The 26,921-nt window shown below is 36.6% G+C and overlaps 7 protein-coding genes across 7 annotated transcripts; 3 read left to right on the top strand and 4 right to left on the bottom strand.

The window, feature by feature from the left end:
* Positions 1-1,046: 1,046 nt before the first annotated feature.
* GCK72_013741 (uncharacterized protein) lies at positions 1,047-6,238 on the bottom strand (the record flags this gene model as incomplete). Its single annotated transcript, XM_053729963.1, has 19 exons — positions 1,047-1,114; positions 1,162-1,200; positions 1,257-1,460; positions 1,689-1,783; positions 1,830-1,911; positions 1,964-2,077; positions 2,123-2,232; positions 2,278-2,411; positions 2,456-2,532; positions 2,619-2,664; positions 2,770-2,859; positions 2,910-3,045; positions 3,119-3,239; positions 3,283-3,435; positions 3,802-3,852; positions 5,098-5,161; positions 5,860-5,973; positions 6,020-6,166; positions 6,212-6,238. The coding sequence occupies 19 exons, from the start codon at positions 6,236-6,238 to the stop codon at positions 1,047-1,049; spliced, it is 1,872 nt and encodes a 623-aa protein (XP_053584735.1).
* GCK72_013740 (uncharacterized protein) lies at positions 5,839-6,310 on the bottom strand (the record flags this gene model as incomplete). Its single annotated transcript, XM_003096864.2, has 3 exons — positions 5,839-5,973; positions 6,020-6,166; positions 6,212-6,310. Coding segments are annotated over 3 exons (381 nt in total), but the record flags the coding sequence as incomplete, so codon positions are not given.
* Positions 6,311-6,654: 344 nt separating this feature from the next.
* On the bottom strand, positions 6,655-9,087 carry GCK72_013739 (uncharacterized protein; the record flags this gene model as incomplete). Its single annotated transcript, XM_053729962.1, has 11 exons — positions 6,655-6,792; positions 6,838-7,082; positions 7,131-7,463; positions 7,511-7,682; positions 7,731-7,917; positions 7,961-8,098; positions 8,144-8,262; positions 8,308-8,419; positions 8,470-8,681; positions 8,728-8,953; positions 9,002-9,087. 11 exons carry the CDS (start codon positions 9,085-9,087, stop codon positions 6,655-6,657), a joined length of 1,968 nt encoding a protein of 655 aa, XP_053584734.1.
* Positions 9,088-9,489: 402 nt separating this feature from the next.
* On the bottom strand, positions 9,490-11,654 carry GCK72_013738 (uncharacterized protein; the record flags this gene model as incomplete). The annotated part of the gene is made up of 9 exons (XM_053729961.1): positions 9,490-9,552; positions 9,598-9,870; positions 9,977-10,138; positions 10,185-10,305; positions 10,352-10,631; positions 10,676-10,959; positions 11,002-11,190; positions 11,311-11,480; positions 11,529-11,654. The coding sequence occupies 9 exons, from the start codon at positions 11,652-11,654 to the stop codon at positions 9,490-9,492; spliced, it is 1,668 nt and encodes a 555-aa protein (XP_053584733.1).
* A 1,766-nt stretch (positions 11,655-13,420) lies between these two features.
* On the top strand, positions 13,421-18,020 carry GCK72_013737 (uncharacterized protein; the record flags this gene model as incomplete). Its single annotated transcript, XM_053729960.1, has 19 exons — positions 13,421-13,631; positions 13,678-13,784; positions 13,830-13,938; positions 13,992-14,087; positions 14,132-14,276; positions 14,323-14,520; positions 14,564-14,814; positions 14,879-14,964; positions 15,008-15,274; positions 15,322-15,433; positions 16,110-16,216; positions 16,260-16,371; positions 16,415-16,510; positions 16,558-16,702; positions 16,746-16,943; positions 16,989-17,239; positions 17,291-17,376; positions 17,419-17,685; positions 17,733-18,020. 19 exons carry the CDS (start codon positions 13,421-13,423, stop codon positions 18,018-18,020), a joined length of 3,132 nt encoding a protein of 1,043 aa, XP_053584732.1.
* A 1,607-nt stretch (positions 18,021-19,627) lies between these two features.
* Positions 19,628-21,210, top strand: GCK72_013736 (uncharacterized protein; the record flags this gene model as incomplete). The annotated part of the gene is made up of 9 exons (XM_003096814.2): positions 19,628-19,687; positions 19,734-19,870; positions 19,918-19,987; positions 20,036-20,144; positions 20,191-20,261; positions 20,309-20,514; positions 20,564-20,897; positions 20,945-21,061; positions 21,106-21,210. The coding sequence occupies 9 exons, from the start codon at positions 19,628-19,630 to the stop codon at positions 21,208-21,210; spliced, it is 1,209 nt and encodes a 402-aa protein (XP_003096862.1).
* A 545-nt stretch (positions 21,211-21,755) lies between these two features.
* Positions 21,756-26,474, top strand: GCK72_013735 (uncharacterized protein; the record flags this gene model as incomplete). Its single annotated transcript, XM_003096801.2, has 17 exons — positions 21,756-21,848; positions 21,896-22,070; positions 22,115-22,181; positions 22,227-22,579; positions 22,628-22,730; positions 22,777-22,862; positions 22,916-23,082; positions 23,130-23,210; positions 23,257-23,345; positions 23,396-23,520; positions 23,568-23,798; positions 23,847-24,659; positions 24,703-24,788; positions 24,833-25,144; positions 25,195-25,285; positions 26,205-26,263; positions 26,313-26,474. 17 exons carry the CDS (start codon positions 21,756-21,758, stop codon positions 26,472-26,474), a joined length of 3,093 nt encoding a protein of 1,030 aa, XP_003096849.2.
* Between the last annotated feature and the right edge of the window lie 447 nt (positions 26,475-26,921).

Genomic DNA, 26,921 nt, shown 5'->3' with positions numbered 1-26,921 from the left:
GAGAGAGGGTGAATTTGGAATCAAAAATTTGGATTGACTGAGTAGTGGAAGAAAGCCTCAGGCTTAACGGTTAGCCCCCTAGTTTCAGGCTCCGCCCACTTGGCACAGTGCCAATTGTATGCTCCGCCCCCCTCATGGTCTTGGAGGAAGTCAGCTGACTGAAGACTCTGTGTGAGAGAGTACTCTGAATAGAGAGAGCTCTGAGAAAGAGACGAAATCTTGTCAATGTTCTCTCAATTTCTGATGATATTTCATGTCTCTCTTATTCTTATGAGCGCGTGATCTTCCTCTCTATGTCTCTCAATCTCTCTCGTTCTGGCCATGACTGACTGCGGGAGAAATTATGCGAGAAGCGGACGGGGGCCCCCATAGTGACTGAGTGTGAATACGATATTCTAAAGGAAAACGGGGGGAAAAAGGGAAAAAGAGAGGAGGAGAAGGTCTCTACAATTTGAAAAGGTGTGTGTTTGTTTGTGTATGTATATTCCGAAGAGTGTGTGTGTGTCTATGTATACATAATGGATCTTCCACCACCAGCAGAAGGTGCAGGACAAAGAAGCGTAAGAGGGGGGACTGGGTGGACACATGGTTGGATGGGTTTTTGGGAAAATGTAATAAGAGGAGGTTATTGGAAGAAGATATATGTATTTAGAGTATGAAGGGAAGACAATATGGGTGAGAGCTTTACTCGAACCTTAATAGGATCAAAAATCCTAACCTCATTGTGTTTGAATAGAGAGATATTTCGAAAGCAGAGAACCATCTGAAATCTAGAAGTTATTGGCTGAGGCCAAGCACTCAAGGTACAAAAAAGATGAGACGGAAAAAATTTGAGAAGTTTCACTAGTGACGCTGCAGTTCTGTCTAGAGCCAATTAAGGAAAAGGATAATGATGTAGTTGAGCGGTTCAGTGCTAGGAAGGCTTTCATTAGTAAATATGCGAATTAGAAAACCTAGTTTAACACAAGCTTTACATATTTATCTTGATGTTCGAAACATCGGAGAATTTTTTGATTTCTTGCCGAAGTTACACAAAATACTCGGATTTAAGTTTCTCCTGATGGTGAGTTGCTAGTAGCTGTTGAAGCGACCAAAGTTTCCGTGCTCGAGACAACTGAAAATACTTAATTTATCACTACTAAAGTAGTTATGTCGACAGACCTGTAGATGAACTTGGTGCTGGAGTAGTTACGGTACTTGCTGTAAAAACTCAGAAGTTGTCTTACATCAGGACATTTTGGAATCTGAAATACTACCTGTAGATGCATTTGGATCCGCAGTTACAGTAGTCCCAGTCGAAGCTGGCGAAGCAGTGGATCCATCAGTTGGTTGAGATGGATTGACTGTACCACTACTTTGAGTACTTCCACTTAGAGAAACTGTGGATGTGAAAAGAGCTGGAGTTGTAGTTGGAGCAGCAGTGCTTGGACAGACTGGATCACCAGTTGGGAGTACCGGCGCTGAAAGATTCATGGAGTGGGATCATTTTTGTTTTGTTTATTCAAATTATTGAAAGTTAGGGGTACCCTATTCATGCACACCTGTTCTTAATACTAACTGAACAATTGCAAACTTTCTATACTTGTAAAAATAGTCTTCATTGGGATATTCTGCGATTTGTCGTGGAAAAAAATATACCGGCAAAATAATGTTTAAAGAATCATGACTCAAGCGGTTCTTTTACTTACGAGAGGGATTTTGAATGCTCTTGCATTTCTGTGGAGAGTCAGTATCTGCACCAGGGGCGCATTCGCAAGCATAACATTGATCAAAACATGCGTTCCTGCAATCAAATTTCTATAAACTGGTTCTGAATAAAACAATTTTACTTATAGCATAATCCATACTGTGGGTCAGCATTTTGACCACATACTCGTTTCTGTTTCGACTGACATGGATCAGCAAGGGGAGCTGAAAAAGATGGTTTCTGAACTTTTCCCTCACTTTGGTTTCTACAACTTACTTTCGCAAAAATCTCCAGTGTATTCGCATTTCTTGCATTCACAATACTGCACTCCAGATTGACTTACTCTGCACTTTCCGTTATCTCCAGTGCAATTGAGATTACAGTTATCAACTAAAAAACGTTTGTTGTTTGTTAACTCCACTTCGAATTAAAAACCTTGTTTATAATCGAAATTGAATTGAACTGTTGATCGTGGTCCAGAATAATAAAAGACATCCACTTCTTGGAAAGCTGTAAAAACGTAGTCGCTTATCGAGCCATTGAACCTATAATAAAGTTGGTATATCGTGTTGACTTTGTTTTCTACTTACGTAACACTGTTCTGAGTTCTTGTCTCAACCAATCTCACCCAAGCATCGGACCCGGTGAATGTTGCATTGAGGGTCACTGTCACGTTGTATGTTGAGTCTTTAGATTTCACACTAACAACACATTGAGCAGCATTCTGTAAAAAGATTCTTCTAAACTAAACGATAATTCGAAATTCACCTGAGTGTTATCAAAAGAATATGGTAAAGTCTTAGTATCGTCCGTGATCAAAGTTTTGTTCGTGCATGGAGTGACAGCTAAAAAACAAAAAGTGAGAGATTAACATTCGGGATTCTTTTTTCAAAATGTCCTAAATATTCTCATCTCATTCAACTCGACTTACACGGAGTCGGTCCTGGCGAAGTTGGTTCTGGAGTAGTTGGAACATCCTGCAATTAGATAGAGTATGTGAAAAAGTTGTCTTTAATGTGTTCTCTAAGCTTGAGTGAGTTTTTTTTCAGACTAGTTCACTCAAATTATAATGGAAAACTCACAGTAACACAGCTAGATTGAGAGAAGCAAACGAATGTGTTAGTAGCAGATGTGACACGTTTATCCAAATTGGATTGAGTGTCAGCGAGTGCCTGAAAGAGGGATTATTCATTTCTAGTAGTTTTTATTTAAAGTGCTATACCTGCAGCTTCGTCACATATCCTTGCAGAGTTGTGTTTTGAGCTGTGATATTTGTAGAGAATGAATTGAGTTGAGCAAAAAGTGGAGATTTGTTTGGGTCAGTGTCGGCTTGAGCTTTCTTCAAGTAGTCATTCAATCTGAATAGTTTATGAGTTGTCGGATTGAAAAATATTGAATTACTACTTTTCAGAAAAACCAAAGAAAACTTACGCATTGATTTGCTGATTGAGTTGTACTGCCTGTTGAAGAATGAGCTTGGCATCTAATACGGTTACATCATTCGACACTGGGAAAGTGGAAAGTTTCAATGGAGTTGGAGTGGTTGTGCCTGCTGAAATTGAAGTTTGAATTGATGTCAGAGATGATTCGCACACCTGGAACAGTGCTTCCTGTATTTGATTCATCGGTTACTGTACTTCCAGGAGCTGCTGTTGGTCCTGTACCAGCTGAAACTGTGGATCCAGTTCCTGCAGAAGCAGTAGATCCCTCAGTGACAGTGCTGGCTGATGAACCATCAGTTGGCACTACTGTAATTGAGTTTTCAGATAACTTCCAAATCAAAAACATATTTTTCTGGAATTCAAGTAGATAAATCATCTCTTATCACTTCCTCTTCTATTCATTCCATTGACATCACTATGACGTCATTCACACATTCCTTCATTTTTCTATTTTCAGTTCTCTCGAGTTTGCCTCTTTCCTACAGTTCCAACCAATCAGCAATCAGTTAGTTTGATTAAACATTTTTGAGAAAAAGCAAAGGAAATCAATTAATCGGTTATCAACTTCTTTGATTAGAACGGGAGGAAAAACTTTGTGAAAGGATAAAACTTTTCAATTTGGAAAACGTAGTTCGCCAAATTGTGTTCACTTTCTTCATCCTAAAGACGAACCTGGAGTACTTGTGCTTGGTTCCGAAGCAGGCGTTGTTGTGACAGTTGAACCTGGAACAAAAATTTGTATTAAACTTTTTGAAACTGAATAATTTATGATTGGAATTCTTCATTTAACTTAACTTTTCAATTTTTGCCGGACGATGATTGTATGCTGAATTAGAGCTGGCTTATATCTTATGATAAATCCTATTTATTTGAATTTATTGACTAGCAACGGATTTGTAGAAACTCTGTTAAACCGATGTTCAATTTTCAGGAATAAATATTTGATGGGACATGGAACATTATTTGATTCTGGATTTGCTAATCAACTCTGTTATGTGGTTCAGAATAGTTCTGTTGTGGTTACTCACGGCCAAGAAGAAGCCTTTTCTTCGTTTTTGATGTCTTGAAAATTTGAGACAAGAGCCTTTTCGTAAAAATCCCCCAAAATTTTTGTAAACAATAAGACTTGTATCAGAAAGAGTCTCTTTGTTATGTGGCTGCTCACTTCTGGAAACAACCTTTTTTCACTCAGTTTTTCAGTTATGAGGAAGAATGTTTGTTTCCAGATTTGAATAGCCCTTATATTAAATATCTTTTTTGATATAATCTCAAGCTCATACAGACTGAATAACTATGAAAACTATTCTCATGCAGTCAAAATGATACTCAAAACAATCTTTATGGGGTTGATAGCAATCCAAAAAAAGTTTTCCAAGAGGTTCAAACTTTTAAAAAGTGTATTTTTAAAAGGCTTTCCCATTTTTTGCAATCTTAGTTTTTCGGCGGTGATTATCCCATAACATCAACAAGTTTTCTAAATGCATTCCCGCTGTATATTTATTTTTAGTCCCGTTCCGATTTCATCATCATCATCCTTTCCTCTCCCAATACAGTTTCATTCCATTCGCCTAATCAGAGTACAATACTCATTGAAAAAGAGAAGACATTTTAATTCTTTCAGTCCTCTTAACTGTTATCAGTTGACAAAAAGCTACCAATCAGTGGTGATCAAAATGATTTATTGCAGGAGCGACGCCACCGGGAACAAGGGAAACGCCCAATTTTTAAATATGTTGAGGCTGCTTTTCGAATTTTCAAATGGAATTGAATTGGGGGATTCAGAAATCAAGAAGCAGTGGATTGGTTACTGTAGCATTTTCATATAAACTCTATTAGAATAGTTTCTTCATATGTGGCTGCCTTCGAAGAATAGGAAATTAGATAATTAGTAGGAAAAAAATAATGATTATCCTATTAGAAATTTTTTAATTTGCAGCCTCTTTGTTCTTTTTTAAACTGAAAACTTACTAGAATCTCCTAAAACATGACTGGATGCCACCAGCAGTACAAGTACTGCCGAGAGAAATTTCATCTGAAAACGGGAAATTTCAATTCAAACTTTCAGCAAAACCAAAAAAGTAAGTATTTTACAACCAGAAGAAAGGGGGCAATAAATCAAAAAGAGTTGAAAAATGGTAGGTGACGACTGTGCCTCTCTTTCTCTTCTTTTATCACAATTTAATTTATTATTGTGATAAGAGAAAAGAGTCTCTGTTAACTCCACCTTTAAGTCGTCAATTGATGCCTTCCTTTGCTGCTGAAAGTGATGGTGACGGAAGCGAAGAGAAGAAGAAGAAGATGGTATTATATAGTGTTTGATCTGGAAACGATTGACTCGAATTGGTCAAAAAACAAGACACGATGAGAATGTGTAGTTTGAGTTCCAAACAGATGTGAATTCCAGGAGTTTGTTCTAGTAAAAACAATTCACAGTAACCATGATCAAATGTTTTCTTGGATAGTCAAATGAAAGACTTTTCGGAAACTCGGATCCCCTTGTGGCTTCAGAATTGCAGATGGAGGATGTTCTATACTAAATGATTCATCTATGAGACCTAACACGTTTTCGTTTTATTTTCAACTTCCTTAAGAATGGATACGTGGTTCGAAGGTGATCAGATTTTAGTTCCAACTATAGCTGGAGTCAATCTCAATAATCCTTCTCCTTCTGTGTTTTGTTCAACATATCAATTATTTCATTCTTAATCTTCACATAACATAAACAGTTACAGTATCATAATTATTATCTCTATAAGTTCCCGCATCGGCCGCTTTCATTTTTGGAACAGTCAGAATATTCTTCTTTTTATTGTAAGTTGTCGCTCGTGCAACCTTCTTCTTTGTCTGAAAATATCACATTAAAATGTCTGAAATAAAAAAATGAGTCTACCTTGACGTTCTCCCAATATCCACATTTCGCCTTATTCTTTCCATTGCACACTCTGAAAACGTGTTCAATTTCAACTCCTTTCGCATTTTTGACAAATCTGGAGATTTTTGTTGGATTGTAATACTCGATTTCTAGTTTATCTCCTGGCTGAAAACACGAAATTCAATAGAATAGGAAATAATTGCAGAGTACCTTGACAGCCATCATTCGCATCGGCATTGAATTCGAATCAACCAAAACATTGAGTACCGAAAATAGAAAAACAAGAGAAATTATTCGAATCATTTTGAATGAAACGAGATTTCAATTGCAACATTTAAAAGGAATTCAAATGAGGAAGTGAATATTGAAACGATTAAAAATTGTCAAAAAGGTTAATAGACAATAATCCCCCGTGCAAACTGTATTTATTCACAGATTTATTTCAATATTTGGGGGCTACTAGACTTTATCGTACTGGAGGTCACTGACACGTTATTGAACATCCGACTGATTTTGTGACTGGAATCATAAACCATATTTATTTTTAAAAAGTGAAACAACAAGAAAAGAAATCGGTATCAAACTTGCAACATGGGAATAATTAAAAACAACGGGATACTCAAAAAAAAACAGAGAAGAAAAAGAAAAACAAGTTAATCAACCATACGAATATTCGAGATCGCTCCGACGACTTCATCGTAACTTCCCAAGTCTTTGCGGACGGTGTTGATTAATTTTTGAGGAACGACTGGCTTCAGAGTGTTCTTTGGAGCTTTAAGTCCAACGATAACCTGAGAAATAGAGATGAGATAGAGACAGGTATTATTCAATCAAACCTCGTTAACATCTTCGAATGATAAAACCGTGTAAAGAGTTGGGAAATACTCAATGATATTCAACTTAATCGATTTTCCTAGTTCAGAGTCACGTGTGACTAGGTTCAAACTGAGCATTCCGTGTTCTTTCAGAGAGTTTTTCATATCGGAAAGAGCCTCTGGTGTGAGGAATGAAGGAGGTGGGCATTGGAGTGCAGCATTCTGACTCCCGGAAACGTCAACGAATATTACGTCGTATTTCTCTTCTGCAAGTTTATTGATGAACAGGGAATTCAAAGATTATTTCAAAATACCTTCCGATTTCTTAGCAGTCTCTTGAAGATGTACCAAAGCATCTTGAATGACTACTTCGATTCTCGGATCCGAGTGAGGGAATGAAAAGTGAGCATTGGCAATTTTAGCAACTTCTGGATCGAGTTCGACAGCAGTGATTCGTACTTTTCTGAAGTGTCTCAGGAGATATGCAGTCAGAAGACCTCCTCCGAGTCCAAGTACTGCCATTTTACACGGAGTATCAAGTTTAGCAAGTGGTTGATGAGAACTCAGTGCTAATGATCCAATCATCATTCTATGGAAATCACAGGCGAGCTGGTCGAGATCAATTATCGTTTGCTTCTTCTTTCCGGCTGAAATATTCGAATATTGAAATTAGTTGAGTATTTTCAAGTATCACTTTTCAAGAACGCTTCCGATTGCACCAAGTTCATTGTGTTCAAGAAAACAAGTCTTCTACAATTCTTTCCGTCGACTGTAATCTCTTCAACACTCCATCCACCATTGATTTCAGAGCGACCAGTTGAAATAGTTCGCTTGACATCGACTCCACCGACTGATAAGATCTCATACTATAAAACAAAATTGTTTAACCTATTCACACTGCTCTAAATGCTCACATTTCCCGAATCGTTCGCTCTAACATCCAACATTCCAACAAAATGTCCGATGTCCGCTTTCACTCCATCCATTCCTTTCTCATATTGATGGCTTCTGTTGAGAAAAATCATTGCGAGACGATCACGACCACATTGTGAACGAAGAGCTTTTCTGCCTTTCGGTGAAGCGAAGAGCCACTCGGCATCTCTGGAAATTGACAGTTATAAGTGTTCATTGGATATGTGGATACCTTCCAATAGGAACCACAAACGCAGCAAACGTATCGATAGTTTTAGTTTCCGGATTATCGACGACACAAACACGGTACCGCGGTCCCGATGATGAATCTTCTCCTTGGAAATCAATTGATACTTCCACGTCAAGCTTTCTGAAACAATCTTGGTTTTGAAGGATTTTCAAGAGAATTTCTCACTTGGAACAGAGGTAAATGAACTGTGACAACTCTTGTTCTCCTCGAATGGCATCTTTTAATTCATCAGTACTCTCAATACGGTCAGTTCGAATTGAACTGGAACGAAGCACTTCGAGTGGCTGAAATTCGTTAATATGAGGGGCAGAAAAATTTCAGAGGCATACCAATGGATTCGGCATTGGAGCACGCATTTTCGTGGCGATGAAACAGAACACGGGCATTGGAAATCCCGATGCTTTGTTCTCAACCTTCTGCACTCGGAGGATGTATTGCTTGCTGCAAAAATGGGATTTTTTCAATATAAATTTACCAAAGTTTCCACATACAGCGGGAAGAAATGATCAATCCAGAATTCGGTAATATGTGGCTGTGCAAGCGTAACGATGATGTATCTTCCTCCGGAAGCGAGTACTCGATGAACCTCATCGAACATTTTTGTCACTGTAGCTCTATCAGCGTCTGATGCAGCTGGTGGAAGGAGAGCATCGAGAGTTCCCTTGTCTAGAACAACTGTGAGTTCTCCATCGCCCATTGTAAGCTGGAAAAGTTAAAAATTTCAATAAGCATTTTTTGATAAAACTTACATTAGCAGCATCTCCAGTACTGAACAGCATCCCGGGTCTTTCCTTATTTTTCCGAATCTGTGCGGCAATAACAGAGGGTTCCACATCAATACTGTGAATATTATGGAATCCATTGTCGTACAGTTGAGTGGCCAATTCGGAGTTACCGCATCCAAGTTGAAGGAATTTATCACTTGGTTTTAAATACTTATCGATTACTTTCGACAACGAATTGTAGTCTCCGTACCTTCAAATACGAATATTAATATTTTTCTCCTCTTTGCCAAAATTATACCATTCGAATGGTGATTTCCTTTTGGCGAAGAAGTTTTTCCAGTACGCTGGATCAGTGAACGACTGCGGCTCATTTGGAGCAGACATACCCTGAAAATCATATGAAAATCACTTTTTCTAAGAAAAAAGAAGGCAAGAAGTAACGAGCAAGGCCAAGATGAAACCAAAAGCAAAAATGTATAAAAGCGTTTTCAAAACGGATGAAATATTCATTAGTTGACTGAATGATACATGAAAATATCACATTTAATCTGATAAGATGGTGATTTTAGAAATCCAAAAAATCCACAACCGGATGACATCGAAAAGAGGATAAAACATGTAATATGACTAGGTGACATGATGATTATTTTGCAAAGAAACTCGGATATTTTGCTAAATCGGTATTAAAACTCGAAAAAAGGCACTCTGCTGGAAATCGGGGTGGAAAATAAAAAAGTGAGACTTATGTACATTGTGTTCTAAAAACTGGAAATCATAAGTAGAGTATCAAATATCATCGTCGCTCATTTCGTCCAATAGTCCTGACATGGCAACTGTCCCATTGCTGAGCTGAAAAAAGTTCCACAATTTAGAAAAACTGTGTGTTGATCTTACACTTCCGAGAGCTCCTCCTCCTGCTTGATTCCTTCTTCCACCTCTTTCTATATCACCACTACTCCTCAACCCATCTCCTTCATCTTCATCTTCATCATCATTCAATTCGAATCCTTCATTTGTTCTATTACTCAACGGACGATATCCTTGAACAGTATCAGATCTTCCCCAATTAGGATCCGACTTCAATACGGTCTTTTTACAACCGTAAGCAAAGAAAACGATCACAATGCACATTGATGGAATGAGAATTAAGGAGAAACTCCATGAGTCCTGGAATACAAAAGATCGAGTTGTACAGAGACATTCACAGGATGACTATAAACTGATATGAATCACTTGACTCATGTAATAACATTTATTAAAACTGTGGACTCACAGTGATCTGATTAAATACGAATCCATGAGTCATTGGCAAGTATCTATTCTCTTTCAATGCTCGTTTTACAATTTCCATCGTTCCATTGTTTTCAGATGGAGTGATTCCGAGTACATGACACATCAGATTATATAAATCTACGTTCGATGGAATATCGGCTATCTGAAAATAGTATTTTCAAAAATTACAATTATGATTGATTTCTTACAGTGTAATTTTCAGAAAACGCAGGTCCTCTCATCATGAGGAACGCTCTCATTTCTGGTCTATCAGGATCTTGCCCATGCGTGGATGAATTGAATTTTGTAGTACCATTCTCTCCGTATTGTCTGAAGTTTATTACGATATTATGCAGAACTGCTAAATTCTACTCACTTTTCCATCTGCTCAGAGGTGCATGAAAACGAGATTGCGGATCCGACTTGTGGTTCAAATACAATTTTCCCAATTCTAGAACTGTTTTTATAGTGCCACCTCTCCGGAACATCTTCTTTCCAGTGAATATTAACTTCATATCCATATTTCTTCACAGCTTCAGTCAAATTCGTATAAATCTGTTTACCGATTTCTTCCGAATGTGGATAGATCATATGATCGCCCATCTCAAACCCAGCACCGCTCACAAAATTTTTCACACACATTACATGCTTGTGGTCTGAAGAAAAAACTGCAGATTATGTAACTTTTTATATTACATACCTTTAATTTCCGCATGACCGTGATCTGCTGTTAGAATGATATTAACTTCAGTTCCCAAATTGTTATCATCGAACTTTTTGATGAAATAAAGGAAGAGATCGTCCATTTTTTTCAATGTTTTCTCAATTTCCTTATTATGGAATCCGTTTCCATGAAGTGTGTGATCAGGCTCAGCCACGTACCAAGCAGCGAAATTAACTGGCTCTTTCTCACGAGTAAAAGCATCGATAACGTCATCAGCATCTTGCATCCAAGTTTTGAGATCACCTACGATAGTCCAGGGTCTGCAAACTCAGAATGAGAAAAATATAGAATTATCCACTAACTTAGCGATTTTAGGTCTATGAGGAAGGTACGGGAATGGTGATTCTCCGTTCGGCCAGTAAAACGAAGCAGACCTCCTGGACGTCTCCCATCGCTCGTTAGTCAACCAAATAGGATCTGATTTAAACCAAAAATCTGCTTGCGACGCGTTCACAGCACCATCTTTACCAGTTGAATTGAAATAATCGAACCTAAAATTAACGAAATACTTCGATCATCAAATATTATTCTTCTAAGTTTAATCTTTCGGGAGTTAAGGAATCAAAAACAGACCGAATCTATGGTCGCAAACTCAGTATACAGACACGTACATTTTCTTCGTTTCCGCATCAAAAAAGTAGTTTCCGACGATTCCGTGTTCTTGTTCAAACATTCCAGTTGCAATACTCATATGATTTGGAGCAGTATATGTCACATATTGTGATTTGACACCAGAAGTGAACCATGTTGACATTGTCGCCCATTTGTGAATGTTCGGTACCTGAAACACGCAGTCAATGATCTAATACACTAAATTCAAATCACTTACTAATCCCTCCTCTAATAAATCATAACGAAATCCATCAAATGAGATAAGCAACAGTTTCGGATGCCTGGAAAGTCCTGTTACTGCATTGAGCAGAACAATCAAACATAACAACACTTTTATGAGCATTTCTCAAGCATTCGACGTTGCGTAGGCCTAAAACCTGTAGTGAAAAACATTTGATGAATGAAAAATTCATATTTTTGTAAATTTGGAGAAAAAAACTGTTATTTTGTAAGAAAAATGGTGAAACAAGCAGACAAACGAGCCGCGTCTCGAGTTTGTTGGGGATAAAAAAGAAACGAGTGGCAAAAAATAAATACAAGTGTTGTCCACGTGGAGTACACGGACGGTGACCGTGTTGAAGACAACTCGGCCACCTGATAAAAGTGAACGCGTTAAGTTAACTTAACTTACGTTGTAGTTCAAAGTAGTTAACAGTAACGTAAATTCAGTACAACTTGGATGTGAGATATTGGACTGGGAGAAATAATGATTAACGTCAATAAAAGTAGTCGGCTCAGTTCGAATCGGGCTTGAGAATGGTTGTACCAAAAGTTAATTGTGCGCCTGATGAAGTCTTGAAGTTCAACTATAGGATGTAACTGTAGCTAAAAGCAGATTGAAAGTAGTTTGTCATTGTAACGAACAGAGTATGTTTGGATGAACTTTAAAATTCGTGTTTGGTGCACCAGAAGAAGTCATCGCAATTTTTACTACAATCTAAGTGATATGTATCATTATTATTAACTTGTATATACTGTACCAAACATCCAAATTGAAGGTCGCCTATAAAATAACTCGGATAAATGAATGTGTCCTCGTCACTCATTGTTCTTTTTAGTTTTTGTTTTGCATTACTTGTTTCAAAAATATATATTTATTGACCCGTTCGCACCTGTCACATTTCAAGTCAAAATAAACATATACAATTTTTATAACATATTATTTATCATTCTCTCATCTTCCCGCCATCCTGTGTTTCACTGAAGGTATCTAAGTCTTCGTCGAGTCAATTAAGTGAGGTTACGCTCTGAAAATCTGGAATAAAATCGATAGAGTTCTGAATCTACAGTAACAATTTAAACCTTCTATTCCTCCACCATAATTTCTACTTTTTGGCATCTCGATCACTAGCACTTTTTGCCATTTTGCGCTTCGCTAAATGTATGATCTTCACATCTACAGGAGGAGCAAGGCAGCTCAGAACCAACTCATCTGTAACGTTTTGAAGGTTTTATATCCACGGAGTTTGTACTCATCAACCTTCAACCGTGAACAACTCGACCAATGATCCGACTAAAGGTCCATGAAACCCGTTGAGTGCCCGTTTGAATACCAGTAGAATAAAAACCCGTGGAAAAAATTAGAATTCAAATAAAATCAATACTAAACTAGGGGTAGGTCCTCTCTGAAGACCACAGACATGAAATGAAGTAGAAAAAAGGCTTCAAGTCGGGAAAACTAGAGGAAAGAGACGCAGAAAAAATGTATGTCAGGGTCAACAAAATGTGTATAAGAGGTACGAGAACTCACAAACAAAGTGATGAAACACAGGTGGAAAATTTAACATTCAGAGAGGATGGCATTGATTATATAAATGGGGATGAAATATGTATGGTTTTTAGACAACTCATCACACATCGATTTGAAAGAGACTCAGTTCCCAAATGGAGAAAATCTTAAATTCTGAAAAGAATCCCATTTTTTAAAGATTTCCATAGTCACTAGATATTCTGCTATCTTTCTTGAGTTTCCTTCGAAACCAGTTCATTCCCACTCCGTTTTCGACGGTCACTTCCTTGTTTTATCAGACTAGAGCCAATATATTTCTTATCAGTGAATCAAACATTATAATCGATTTTTCTGAAAACAAAACAATTTTAGATATCTGAATGAAAAATTTGAGATTGATTCTTCTTCTGGCTTTCATTAAAGTTTCTATATCTATTATTATATCTACTTCATATGGAAAATTAAATGGAAAACACGTGGGAGAATATCATTCATTCAAGCATGTCCCATTTGCGAAACCTCCAATCGGAGACTTGAGATTCCAGAAACCAGAGACAGTTGAGCCATGGAAAGATGTGAGAGAAGCAGTAGGTGAGACTGATGAAGTCTAATGGGTACATTTATAATTAGTTTTCAGATTATGGCCCAGCTTGTATGTCGAACTCAACTTGGACGAAAAGTCCTCAAAAATGGGTGGATGAAGACTGTCTTCATATAAATATTTTCACATCGAACAAGTGTTTAGTAAGTCATTTTGAATGAATTCATTCCAATCCCCGATAATTTCAGAAATCTAAAAATTGCCCAGTTGCTGTTTATATTCATGGTGGAGAACTTTCTTTCGATTCGGCAGTTATGTTCAATGACACTTTCATGTTCGACACTTTTGTTAAAAGAGGTTTTCTCATTTCTACATTACCTTTTCCCTAATTCACAGCTTCTTCCTTCTAGATGTGGTCCTTCTGGTTCCTGCATTCCGACTTGGAATATTTTCTCATTTTGTTGTCGAGGATCAGAGTATTGCTCCCACTAATTTGGCACTTTATGGTGAAGTTCAAGTAGGGTTTCTGATAATTACCATTCGATTTCAGATATACTCAAATCCTTTGAGTTCGTAAAATCCGAAGTTCATAACTTTGGAGGGGATAACAAGAAAATTACTATTTTCGGACATTCGTATGGTGGGACAATAACTTCTATGCTGACATTCAGCACGGAAATTAATCAGGATTTGAGGTAGAATTTGGGGAAAGTTTATGACAAAGAGTGTTGAAATTTTCAGTCTGTTCCAACAAAGCGTCAGTATGTCGGGTCATCAATATTTTGAAACTTTGGAACTGCACATGGAGAGAGCACAACGATTTGCAAAGCATGCAAACTGTTTGGTTGATCCAAAACAAGCAGAAACTATGACAAGAAGTGAGCAGGATAGACATACAATGAAGTGTTTACAGGAGAAAAGTGGAATGGAATTGTTGAGGTGATCTACGTTAATGAATATTACGATAAGTCTTAATTTTCAGAGTGCAAAGATCTCTGGAAGAAGCTGGTTACTCAGATCTGAAAGGAGTTGTGCTTCGAGAGCCATTATTTCCCAAAGTGAAGCCAATGGAACTCTGGAACTCTCCGAATAAGATCCCAATGTTAACTGGATGCACGAAGATTGAATTTGACCATGAAGACGAAGTCATTCCCCTTGCCACGGTATTTGGTTTCGATAATCCAAAAGAATGTGAAGAGAAATATAGAAAGGACTTGAAAGATGCAACTGTTGGTGAGCAGAATTCTTTAAAGAACTATTAAACAAATTTTTTTTTGTTCAAAATTCGTTTTTGCAGATCTCGAAAACCACACAGACAAAACTATGGCAATCACTGTTCCAACAAAAATAAGAGTGAATAAACTTCTGGAAAATGGAATCCCGGTAGAGCCCACACTTGTTTGTTTGAAATCATACCACGTTCCAGGTGTACCTATACGAATTCACCTATCCGAAACATGCCAAACACGCTGATGATCTGTACTATATAATGGGTGTCCATCCATTTCAAGAAGACGAAAACGAGATTCATTTGAAGAAAGTATATCAGAATATGTTTATTAATTTTATTAAATACGGACATCCTGGAGATGGATTTGAGATGTCGAATGCAGAAAAATCGAGTTACTTTGATGTTTATTGGAATGAAACAACTGGGGAAAGGCCACAAATGAGGAATAATTTCGAGAAAAAGGTTGTTAGAATTTTCAATTTCTCTTTCAGCATTTAAAATAATTTCAGGTTATGGATTATTGGCTGAAAGACATGATGGAATACGATAGAAAAATCACAGAAAAGAAGAGGGGCAGTCTCGAGAAACCGAGTCTGAGATATACGAAATTGGATTTATCAGGTTCTGGAATGGACCAATCATCTCATTTACAATTTCTTATTTTCATGGTACTCGCTGTATTTATTGCCGGTTGTTTTGCCGGAAAGTGTTGTTCCTCGAGGAAAGATAATTTGTATGTTAGATTAGATGGTAGCAATTTTGAAACTGTAAAACATTTCGGATGATTAACAAAATAAATTTCAATATACATGAGACGGTTTTCCTGTTTTTTTTTTGGACAACATCACATATGTTTCAGAACAACTAGGAAGTCAATGTTTATAGTCATAAAGTTATGTTCAGCAAAAACTCAAACCCCAGACTAAACTAAAGTGAACATTTCATCTCCCTATCACTCACAATGTTCTTATCATTGAGACAGTACACATCGATTCTCTAAAAACAAAATCGTTTTCACTTTTTTATCATGAAGTTGAAAACTTCCTTGATTTGTCTACTTCCACTATTCATTCGTTTCTCCAAATCTGTAATTATAACTACCTCTTACGGGAAGTTGAATGGAGAGCGAGTTGGAGAATATCATTCATTCAAGCATGTCCCATTTGCAAAACCTCCAATCGGAGAGTTGAGATTTCAGAAACCAGAAACAGCTGATAAATGGAAAGAAATCAGACAGGCAAAAAGTAACTTCTGTTTATAGATTTGAATTCTCTCATCTGAGTTCTTTTTCTTTCAGAATACGGTCCAGCATGTATGTCCAATTCAACAGAAACTAGTAGTCCTCAAGAATGGATTGATGAAGATTGTCTTCATGTGAATATCTTCACTTCAGATAAATGTTTGGTGAGTTTTGATAACTTGTGAACAAACTGTAAAATGTTGTGAGAAGGAATCAAAAGGATGTGCAGTTGCTGTTTATATTCATGGAGGAGATATACTCTATGACTCTGCAGTTATGTTCAATGACACTTTTCTGATGGATTCTTTTGTGAAAAACGGTATGTAATGGAACCATTCTTTAATTCATCCAAATAGTTTCAGATGTTATTCTTGTTATTCCTGGGTTTCGGCTTGGAATATTCTCTCATTTTGCTGTAGATGATCAAAGTATTGCACCGAACAATGTGGCTATTTATGGTATTTTAATTCTCAAAAATATATTTTAATTGAAAATTGCTTCTCAGATATCCTGAAATCTTTGGATTACGTTCAATCAGAGATTCACAACTTCGGTGGAAACAATAAAAAAGTAACCATGTTCGGACATTCGTACGGTGGAACAATTGTTGCTTTGTTGACTTTCAGCACGGAAATAAATCAGGATTTGAGGTAAAGTTTTCTTTATTGATACAAAGATAGATTGAAATTCCAGTTTATTCCAACGAGCTATTCTCATGTCATCGCATCAATATTATGACCAGCTGGAGGATCATATAGAGAGAACACAACTGTTTGCAAAGCATGCAAACTGTTTCATTGATTCGAAAGTAATCAAAAAGATGACAAGAAGTGAGCAGGATAAACATACAATGAGGTGCTTACAGGCGAAAAGTGGAATGGAATTGTTGAGGTGAAATCAGAGTTGAGTGAAATGATTATAAGCTTTTTGTTTCAGAATCCAAAGATCGATGGAAGAATCAGGTTACCCAGAATATGGCGGTCTTATCTATCGGGGACCTTTATTCCCCAATGTGAAACAATCAGAGTTCTTAAACTCTCCAAAAGAGATTCCGATATTAACAGGATGCATAAAAACAGAATTCGATTTTGATCCGGAGAAAATTCCACTGGCAGAGTCACTTGATTTCGAGAATCCTGATGAGTCTGAAACAAAATACCGAAATGATTTGAAAGAAGGAAAGTTTGGTTAGTGAGAGTTCCACAGTCATGAGAGATCAACACGATGAAGAGTTTCAGATCGAGATAATCATACGGATAGAACTCAATTAATTATGGTTCCAACAAAAATTAGAGTGAATAAACTTTTAGACAAGAACATCCCTGTAAGTGAATTTTGTAAACTGACAATTAACAATTTTTTTCAGGCGTATCTCTACGAATTCACCTATCCTAAACATGCCAGACATACAGATGATCTGTATTATATAATGGGTGTTCATCCATTTCAAGAAGACGAAAACGAGATTCATTTGAAGAAAGTATATCAGGATATGTTTATTAATTTTATTAAATACGGACATCCTGGAGATGGATTTGAGATTTCAAATGCAGAAAAATCGAGTTACTTTGATGTTTATTGGAATGAAACAACTGGGGAAAGGCCACGAATGAGGAATAATTTCGAGAAAAAGGTTTTCAGAATTTTCAATTTCTCTTTCAGCATTTAAAATATTTTCAGGTTATGGATTATTGGCTGAAAGACATGATGGAATACGATAGAAAAATCACAGAAGAGAAGAACAAGGGAATGAAGAAACCTAACCTAAAATTCAACAAACGCGACCTAGTCTCATCTGAAACTTATCAAGCATCTATTTCATCACTCTTATCTTTTATAATCATCGTTATATTTCTTGCCGGATACATTGTCGGAAAGTGCTGTTCCTCGAGGAAAGATTTGTATATAAGACTGGATGGTAGCAACTTTGAAAATGTCAAACAATTGAATGATAATAAAACTTCATGAAACTTTTGAATCTTTTAGAGATTTTTTATTTTTTCTGATGCGGAAAGATTCTAGAAATTCTGTTCCGTCCATTTGTCCTTCCTGTCTCCTCTCTTACTCCTCCTCAAAACAAGTTCCTAAATCCCATGCTTCTCGAAACCATCATTTCTATTTGACAAAGAAAAATAGGACATGATGAAGGAGTAAAAGTTGAGAAATTCTCGGGAAATTCTCATTTTAATCACTACTGTCAACAACCAAAATACACAATTACTCCCCCGGTTTTTGCTACTTTAGAAAACGTTGACTATATAGACGATGATTGGTTTCTTTTGTTTCGAAATTGTCAGTTGTTGCATTTTATTTTAAAATGTTTTGGAAATTGAAAATTCAACTAGTTACATTAGGATTGTGAAAGTGAAAATTTTTCTTTTTATTTTCAAGGTTTTCGAAAGAATCATTCCAGAACTAATCTGGCATTTCATTTTTGTAGTTGTCAACTTTTTTGCAAGAGTTCTTCCTAGAAATTTACTAACTTTTGAGGTACTGTTTTCCACAGAACTTGTTAAAATGAAAGTCAAACTATTTTGCCGAGTTACAGGTTATCAGGGAAGGCTTTTATGAATAAATTGTTGACTTCAACACTGAAGATCTACATTTATTCTAAATGCTTTGAAAAACTGAAGTAATTCGAAAATGTGGGACTGCATGACAACCTATCTTGTCTAGTTTTTGTATTTTTTACTATTTTACCCCTGTATTTAGATAAGATGATAACCACTCCTTCATTACTCAATTAGTTTCTGAAGGTTACTTTCATTTTCTCTTTCAAGTTTCCGTTCATATTTCGGGTGTGGTGGTGTTATTCTGATGAGTCATTTGAATCGTTCTCTCTTCTTTTTCATTGATTTTTATCTTCCCATTTTGTCATCTTTTCATCTGTTCTGTTGATGGGAAAATATCAGAGAATACCCTTCAGAGAGATTACGAAACAAGGGAACGGTGATGAGGAAATAGGAAAAGAGAGGAAGAGATTTATAGAAAGGGCGTTTCCGTCTTCCATACTTTTTCACTGTTTCCGCCCGCGCAATGTTCATAGAATTAGAGACAGAGAATCAAAAAGAAAAAAGAAGAAAAAAATAGACAAATAGACATAGAGACATACAGTCATCGGGTTACCCCTTCAAAACCTTTTCATTATTCTTGTTCTCGAATTGTTTTCTTTATTTCTGATGGATTGTTCTATTGGTTGAATGTTTTCTAGATTTTGTCACCAAACACATTCTCGAATCATCTTTGAAATTTTAAAAAGCAATTCCTCAATCCGAACCACACCCTGAAAGTTTGTCCACAAGTTCCTCTACTCTCACATTTCATCGCCCCATAAAGAGAAGTGAAATGCCTTTTTTAAGAGATTGAGAACTGGTTTCAATGAAAGGTTTCGAAGTGAAAATTGAAAATTGGAATACCTTTTTGAAGGAAATTGGGATTCGAAAGAAACTGATTCTACTAAATTCACATTTCATTTTTTGCCGTCCGTTCTCATAGAGGACTTTAAAAGAATTCACTTTCAACGTTAATCGTTTCATAGTTCTTCCATTCCCTGGTTCTATTTAACTTTTTAGAGCATGCCAGAATATATCAAACAAGTTGCCATCACTGGAGATATTTCCACAATTGGAACTGATGTAAGTCTGATCAAGTGAGCCTTATGCTACTTCATATATCTTCCAGGATGATCTGATTCGAGCTTGGTGTTCTGAAGTTGCGAAGGAAATATACGAACAAAAGTGTGAATTTGCTGTCGTTCATGTTCAAGGACTTCATTCAGCAGAGAATCCTGATTATGCAGCAAGAGTTATTTGTGGATGGTTAGCTGTTATATTTCAGTACGTTAAGTATAAATTCATCATTTCAGCATCACTGACAATCCGGAAATCTACAGAGCTTTCGATAGTTCAATCGCTTTCTTCGACACTAAACTAACTGTAAGTTTTTCATTCAAAATGCCAGAGATATGAAGTTCGTTACTGTAGGGTCTCGGAAACTTGTACCTGTTCAAGGATCATTCGGAAGTTCAGTATTATGATAGATTCTCATCAACTGGATATATCAATCTTCGTTCAGGACATCAACATTCCATTGGTTAGATTCTTTTTTTGAAGTTCTAAGATTGAATATTTCATTTCAGGAAACAAAGAATGCGATGGATTCATTCAGAACACTTTTGGACAGAGCTACACTTTCAGAAGAGATTTTTATGTATGTCGAAGAAATATTGAAAATCCAGAATAATATATTTTTTCCAGAATGATGATGGAAGTCGTGATTTGGCAAATCAGAGAACAGGATTCTTGCTGGCTCGGTTCCGTATTCATGGAAAAGAAGTGACGTTCGTGAATCTGAATCTTCATTCTGTTCCTTTTGAAGACGTGAATGAGATCGCTACGAAGAATGCATCAATCACGAAGGCAGCTGCAAAAAGAGAAGATCAAATCGAAATGTTGTTGAAAGAGTTAGTTAACTGAACTGAATTATTTTTCTTTCAAGTTGTTCTCTTTCAGGCTAGACGAGGAAGGTCTTCGTAATGATGCTATTCTTGTGGCCGGATCTTTCAATTCTCAACTTCATGAAACAGATCTTCTGAACTATCTGGCCAAGACTCAAATGGTCCAGACAGTTGCGAAGAAAGATGAAGATGGAAATGTAGAATCAATCGAACATGTGGATAGACATGGTAGAAGAACCACAACTGTTGAGAGAACTCGATTTGATTTACATTCGATTCATGATTGGTTCTTCCGTTTGGGAAGAGGTCAAATGGTCAAAAGATATAATGGAGAGTTGGCAAATATCGCATTCAAGGGGAATTTGAAAGAAGAAACTTGCTTCTTCCAAGTAAGCTTGATTTGGAAGTTTTTAGTAAACAGATTGTTTCGTTTCAGCCATCTCGTCATTATGAACTGAATGAGAAAGGAAAAGAAGAGTTCCAAAGAACTCTCTGCCCAGCATGGAGTGACAGGATCATGTACAATGATAGGATGAATGATTTATTCAGACATGTAAGATTGTTCAGTTGTAAGACTATCGTGATTTCGTTTTTTAGGATTCATTCTGTGCATCTGGTCTCTACTACGGTCTTGTTGCCGAAGAAAAGTTTGTTGGTCCACACAAACCAGTGACTCTCCACGCTTCAATTTGTCTGAAATAACTCTCGCATTTGTATTACTTTCACTGCTTTTTTTTCGATTTACTTGGAATTTTTCGGCGATAAGAATGAACTTTTAGATTATAATTTTCCGATTATTCGACTTCTGAAAATACGCGAGTGTTTTGTGCATAAATCAGTGTTTAATTTAATATGCACAAAATGTTTTCGTTTTGAAAAATATCGTTATGGTCAACCGTGTGAAAGAAAGAAATAATTATCAGTTCAATTTTCATTCTGGAAACATGCGGCGCAACAGCAACCTTCGCTGTCTTCATTCTCTTCAATCTCTTCTTCTCTCGCCATGAGTGACAAGTTCCTATTTTTAAGAATTTATTTGTTTATTCTGCAATTTTCTCAACAGAAAAAAACACCATGCAACAAAGCTCCGTTTCTTTCAAATCTTCGCTCTTTCCCGCCTCTGTATCATTGCTCACTTCAGAATTATTTTCGATCAGAGAACACTCAAGATCTTTCCCGAACTTTCTCTCGTAGAATTGCATTTTTTTAGTGATATTCTCCAACTAAAAACTGTTTTCAGGAGAGAAATGGTTCGCAAAAATCAATGTGCAGCTCTAATTGAACTTTACGAAGAAAAAATTATAAAATGCTTGGAAGAAATTTATAAAGACAAGGAGAAAGTGAGTATTGAAGGAAATTATTTTCCTAGAATCACTCATATTTTCAGATCGATAACTTCAAAGACCTACTTTCACGTATGAAAGTTGAGAGACTGATTGAAAACAGCGAGACGGCAGAGGAATTCGCCGAAAAACTTTTCAAAAAGCTCAAAGCAAGTGAGCTCGTAAAAACGGACAATGAGCGACTTTACAAGGAAATTATGACTTATTTGAATAAGTACAGTGAGTAAAATGAAAATTTAGAAGCAAAAACAGGGATTTCTCAGTGAAAAACTCTGGAATTCATAAACAGTTGAGATGTTCTGATGAAACAACACGAAAAAGCATGTTCGGGTGAGTATTTCTCTGTTTTGATACTTTGAATTTCACTAATTTCAGGCTCATTTTGTCCAATATCGATGGATTTCTGCAGTTTACCGATCCAACAGTAGTTATGAATTATCTTCGAGCTCTCCCGGTTTACGATGATGTCGTTCGGCGATTAGACTGCGGAATCGAAATAATTGACGAAGTGAATCGTGAAGAAGTTGATGATGCTGAAAAGAGAAGAGAAAGAGATTTGAGAAAAAAGAAATTGATTCTGAGATCTGTTCCGAGACTTGGTCCGTTCGCAGCTCTTGACATATTGTTCACAATTTATGAATCTCCTTCTCCGAATTCAAATGAAGAAGCTCGCCATTTTGTTGATTCGTTGTTCAACTTCCAGAATGGCCAATTTTCTGATCATTTCAGTAAGATTAGACCATTTTCAATGAATTTGAGATTATATAGCTTTCCAGGAACTGTCAAAGAAGAACAACCGATTATTGTATGTGATATAGATGTACTGGCTAGTGAAATGATGATGCATCTTGGTTTGGATGATCCTCCAAATGGATTGAGGTACAGTGCTTGACTATGAATCTTGAAGTTTAAATTTTATCTTCAGATCAATCAACTACCGATTCGATCGTATTGCCGATTATTCTACACGTCGAATAGTCAATTCTTCTGTCAATCCAAGTTTACAAAACGGTTAGTTTTTTAAAGTTTTTTCATCAAACCGTATATCATTTTTCTGTTTTAAGAAAACTCAATCAATCTTCGAAACTATCAAGTTGAGTTGTGCCGATTAGCTGTTCAAGCCATCAATACAATTGTAACTGCTCCCACTGGAACTGGAAAGACAGTAGTTGCAGCAAACATCGTCAAAAATCATTTTGAAGTTCGAGCTAGAGAAGAAAAGACATTCAAGGTCTTTTTTGTATACTTCCAATTAATAAACAAAAATTTGACTTTCAGGCTCTGTTTTTAGCGCCAAACACAACAATTTTGCAACAACAGGCCGATAGACTGAATCACTTTTTAGCGCATTCTTATGATGTAAGCTAAAGTATTTTGATGAAAAGTCAATTAGATATCTTTTCAGCTTAAGATTTGTCAAGGTTCTGACAATTCTCCAACTCGACAAGCCGTACTTTCGAACGATATCATTGTGGCAACACCTCAAATGATTGTGTATGTTTTCCAACTATCAGTAGATGTCAAAATGCTATATTTTATTCCAGAAATCTTTGCAACGAGCATGAAGACGAATTATCCGAGTTCTCAAATGAAAAGTTTTATTTATCGACATTTTCAATAATTCTTTTCGATGAGTGCCATAGCACTGTCAACAATTCTCCGTACGCAAGTTAGTGTTCCAAAAAAGTTATTTTGCATCTCCACCAAGATTTTCAGATATCATGCGTGAGTATCACACCCTGAAGAACATGGGCACAATGCCAGATAATCATGAGCTCCCACAAATAGTGGGCCTCACAGCCTCACTTGGAACTGGAGACGCTAACAATGTCGAGAAAGTTATTCAACATATTGCTAGTATGTGTGCATTACTAGATGTTGAGAAATTGAGTACAGTCTGCGAATACGCGGATGAACTTCAGATGTTTTCCCCAATCATTCCAGAAAGTCAGTAAAGGTCCAAACTAAAACATCTAATATTCTTGTTATTGACAGAGATCTACTCGTTTGAAAAGAACAAAGATGGATCAAGTGGACGGTTTGCGGAATTGGTCAAACAAATGATGGATAACATCACGATGATGTTGGAGACCGCATTTGTTAGCAGAGAAGAGTATTCAAAAGTGACAAACGGGGAGAAGACACCAGCGAAAGATCATGTTGCGTATCTGAATTGGTTGAGCTGTTTGAAAAGAAGTGTTGCTGAACAGAACTTTCAAGGAAACCGAAACAATATTAATGAAGCATTGAACATGTTAGATATTTGTTATCGTTCTCAATCCTTCAATTCGAACTTCAATCCGAGAACTGCTTTTAAGTATTTTGACGAAAAAGTGAAAGAACAAGAACGATTTCTCACTGAAAGAATGAAAGAGGTATTACATCAGTACTACCCTCTATTGGAACAGCTTGGTTCTGACGTGCCAATTGAGAATCCAATGATTCTGAAAATCGAAGATTTACTGACAGAGAACCATCGGGAAAACCAAAATTCAAAAGCAATCATCTTCGTACAAACTCGCTATGATGCCATAACTTTGAAGAACATTTTGTGCGACAACGAGAATCTCCTATCGCAAAATATCAGAACCGATTACATTTTAGGATTGAATAAAACAACGGAAGGAAGTGAAGACTCTGCGATATCAAGATCAGATCAGGTAGAGAAACTGAAGAAGTTTGCAACTGGAGGTGTTCGAGTTTTGGTATCAACATCGGTAGCAGAAGAGGGACTTGATATCTCAGAATGCAATTTGGTTATCAAATACAATTATGCCACCAATGTGATTGCTCACGTACAAAGAAGAGGTAATTAGAATTTACTGAAAAAGGATTTATTAACGCATTCCAGGACGAGGACGGGCAAATGACTCTAGATCCATTCTAATAACGAATGATCCGAGCCTCGAAAAACAAGAAAGGGCTAATAAAGACAAGGTTTCTGGACTTTATTATATCTTCAATAAAATTTATTTTTCTAGGAGAAGATGTCAAAGGCGGCCCTCGAGCGTATCAACGAGAACTTGGATAATTTTTTGCGGCTTGTTTCCCAAGAGAACAGATTGATATGGCCGCAAATAATGAACGAAAGCACCAAGAAACGGGAACTGGACAATTCTTTGATATTAAAAAACTCAACGTATAAAATTGTTTGTAAAAAATGTGACGTGCAGCTCTGCACCAGCAGAGACATTCGATCTCGTCAAGATAATCAGTATCTCGTTTGTAATCCAGAGTTTTGGAGAATTGTTAAAATAGAGCTTTATGATGATGACGAGTACTCTAATGGAAGTGTGAGTTAGCGTCAAATGTTACGAAGAAAATTCTCGCGACTTCTTTCTAGATTAAACACATGACTGAAAACTGTGGTGCTCAACTTGGAAAACTGGTAGCAGCTCCCGGATTCTCGGAAATGCCAGTACTGAGTGCTAAACGTATGTTATTTCATTATAACACGGTCTCCTAGAACGATTTTAGGGGCAGATTACGTCATCAATCGTGGAATGTCACGAAAAATGAAAATTTTCTGAAAATTCACACGTGAGGGAGTTTTTGAACGGGGAATGAAGTGCTCGTCCATTTTCTCGAGAACCAAATCTCGAAAAACTGTCACACAGATTTGTTCGAAACCGTGATAGGAACCCACCATAAACTTTTTGTGTTTTTCTGTTGGGTAACTTTTGAGTTATCCTTTGTTGAAAAATCAACTGAAAACACCCGACTATTTCAATAACTTTGAAATATCTGACCTCATTTTGCATATATCAAAAATCCGTTTTCACAACTTTTTTCCTATGTTCATTGGCTATCACTTGCACTCATTCATTACGTGTTTGCTTCTAAACTGACCTAGTTATGTCATTTTTTGCTTTGGCACTATTTTCTCGTCCGAACTGGAATTGCTGACATAACTAGGTCAGTTTAGAAGCAAACACGTAATGAATGAGTGCAAATGATAGCCAATGAACATAGGAAAAAAGTTGTGAAAACGGATTTTTGATATATGCAAAATGAGGTCAGATATTTCAAAGTTATTGAAATAGTCGGGTGTTTTCAGTTGATTTTTCAACAAAGGATAACTCAAAAGTTACCCAACAGAAAAACACAAAAAATTTATGGTGGGTTCCTATCACGGTTTCAAACAAATCTGTGTGACAGTTTTTCGAGATTTGCCCTGGTTCTCGAGAAAATGGACGAGCAGTTCATTCCCCGTTCAAAAACTCCCTCACGTGTGAATTTTCAGAAAATTTTCATTTTTCGTGACATTCCACGATTGATGACGTAATCTGCCCCTAAAATCGTTCTAGGAGACCGTGTATAATCTGGTATTAAATAATCATTTTTTGAATTTAGACATTGTTCTGATTGATGAGGCGGATGGTAAGAGATGCACTGTAAAACAGTGGAAACAAGTAAGCCTTCCTATATTCATCCGATATTGTATTTGCGGGATCATTTCAGATCCGCACACAATTCTTCAAGCCTAAACCAATTTCTGCGTTAGACGTGGCAACAATGCGAAACGCAAGTCCATCAAATAGGACACTCACTTTCGAAGTTCACCAACCGAATGGTCATGTGGAAATTGTCGAGGCATCACGAACGTCTTCAAACAATGAATAGTACCAACATAGGTAATTTCGAAGAATCCACGTTCTTAATTAAGAAAATCTTATAGTTTTTATGTTGAATAAACCTTGAGTATGATATCATCCTTCTTCTACATAGAAAAATCATGGTTTTTATTCCAAATCGATTAATTATTCTTTAAACATGTATTATTTATTTGGACAGTTTTAAAAATATTACGAATTAATATTTTTCGGTTGAAATATGTTTTTTTCATCAAAAAGAGGCTTTTCTTACTTTTTTAATATGTTTTTTAATGCAAAAAATACAAAAAAGAATGCATGAAAATGGAGAAAGGAGTGTCAGCATGTGCGCCCCGATGAAAAACTATTGCTCACTTTACTTTTAGTTCGCTCGAACATTGAAAAGTATTATTTTCTAGTTCAGAGTTATGTTTTTAACATAATTTGCTATAATAATTAAAGTTTATCACTAAAATAT

This window comes from Caenorhabditis remanei, chromosome IV (assembly GCF_010183535.1).
Source record: "Caenorhabditis remanei strain PX506 chromosome IV, whole genome shotgun sequence".
Taxonomy (NCBI): Eukaryota; Metazoa; Nematoda; class Chromadorea; order Rhabditida; family Rhabditidae; genus Caenorhabditis; species Caenorhabditis remanei.
The sequence above is the reverse complement of the archived record's forward strand: the minus strand, read 5'-3'. Positions and strand labels throughout refer to the sequence as shown.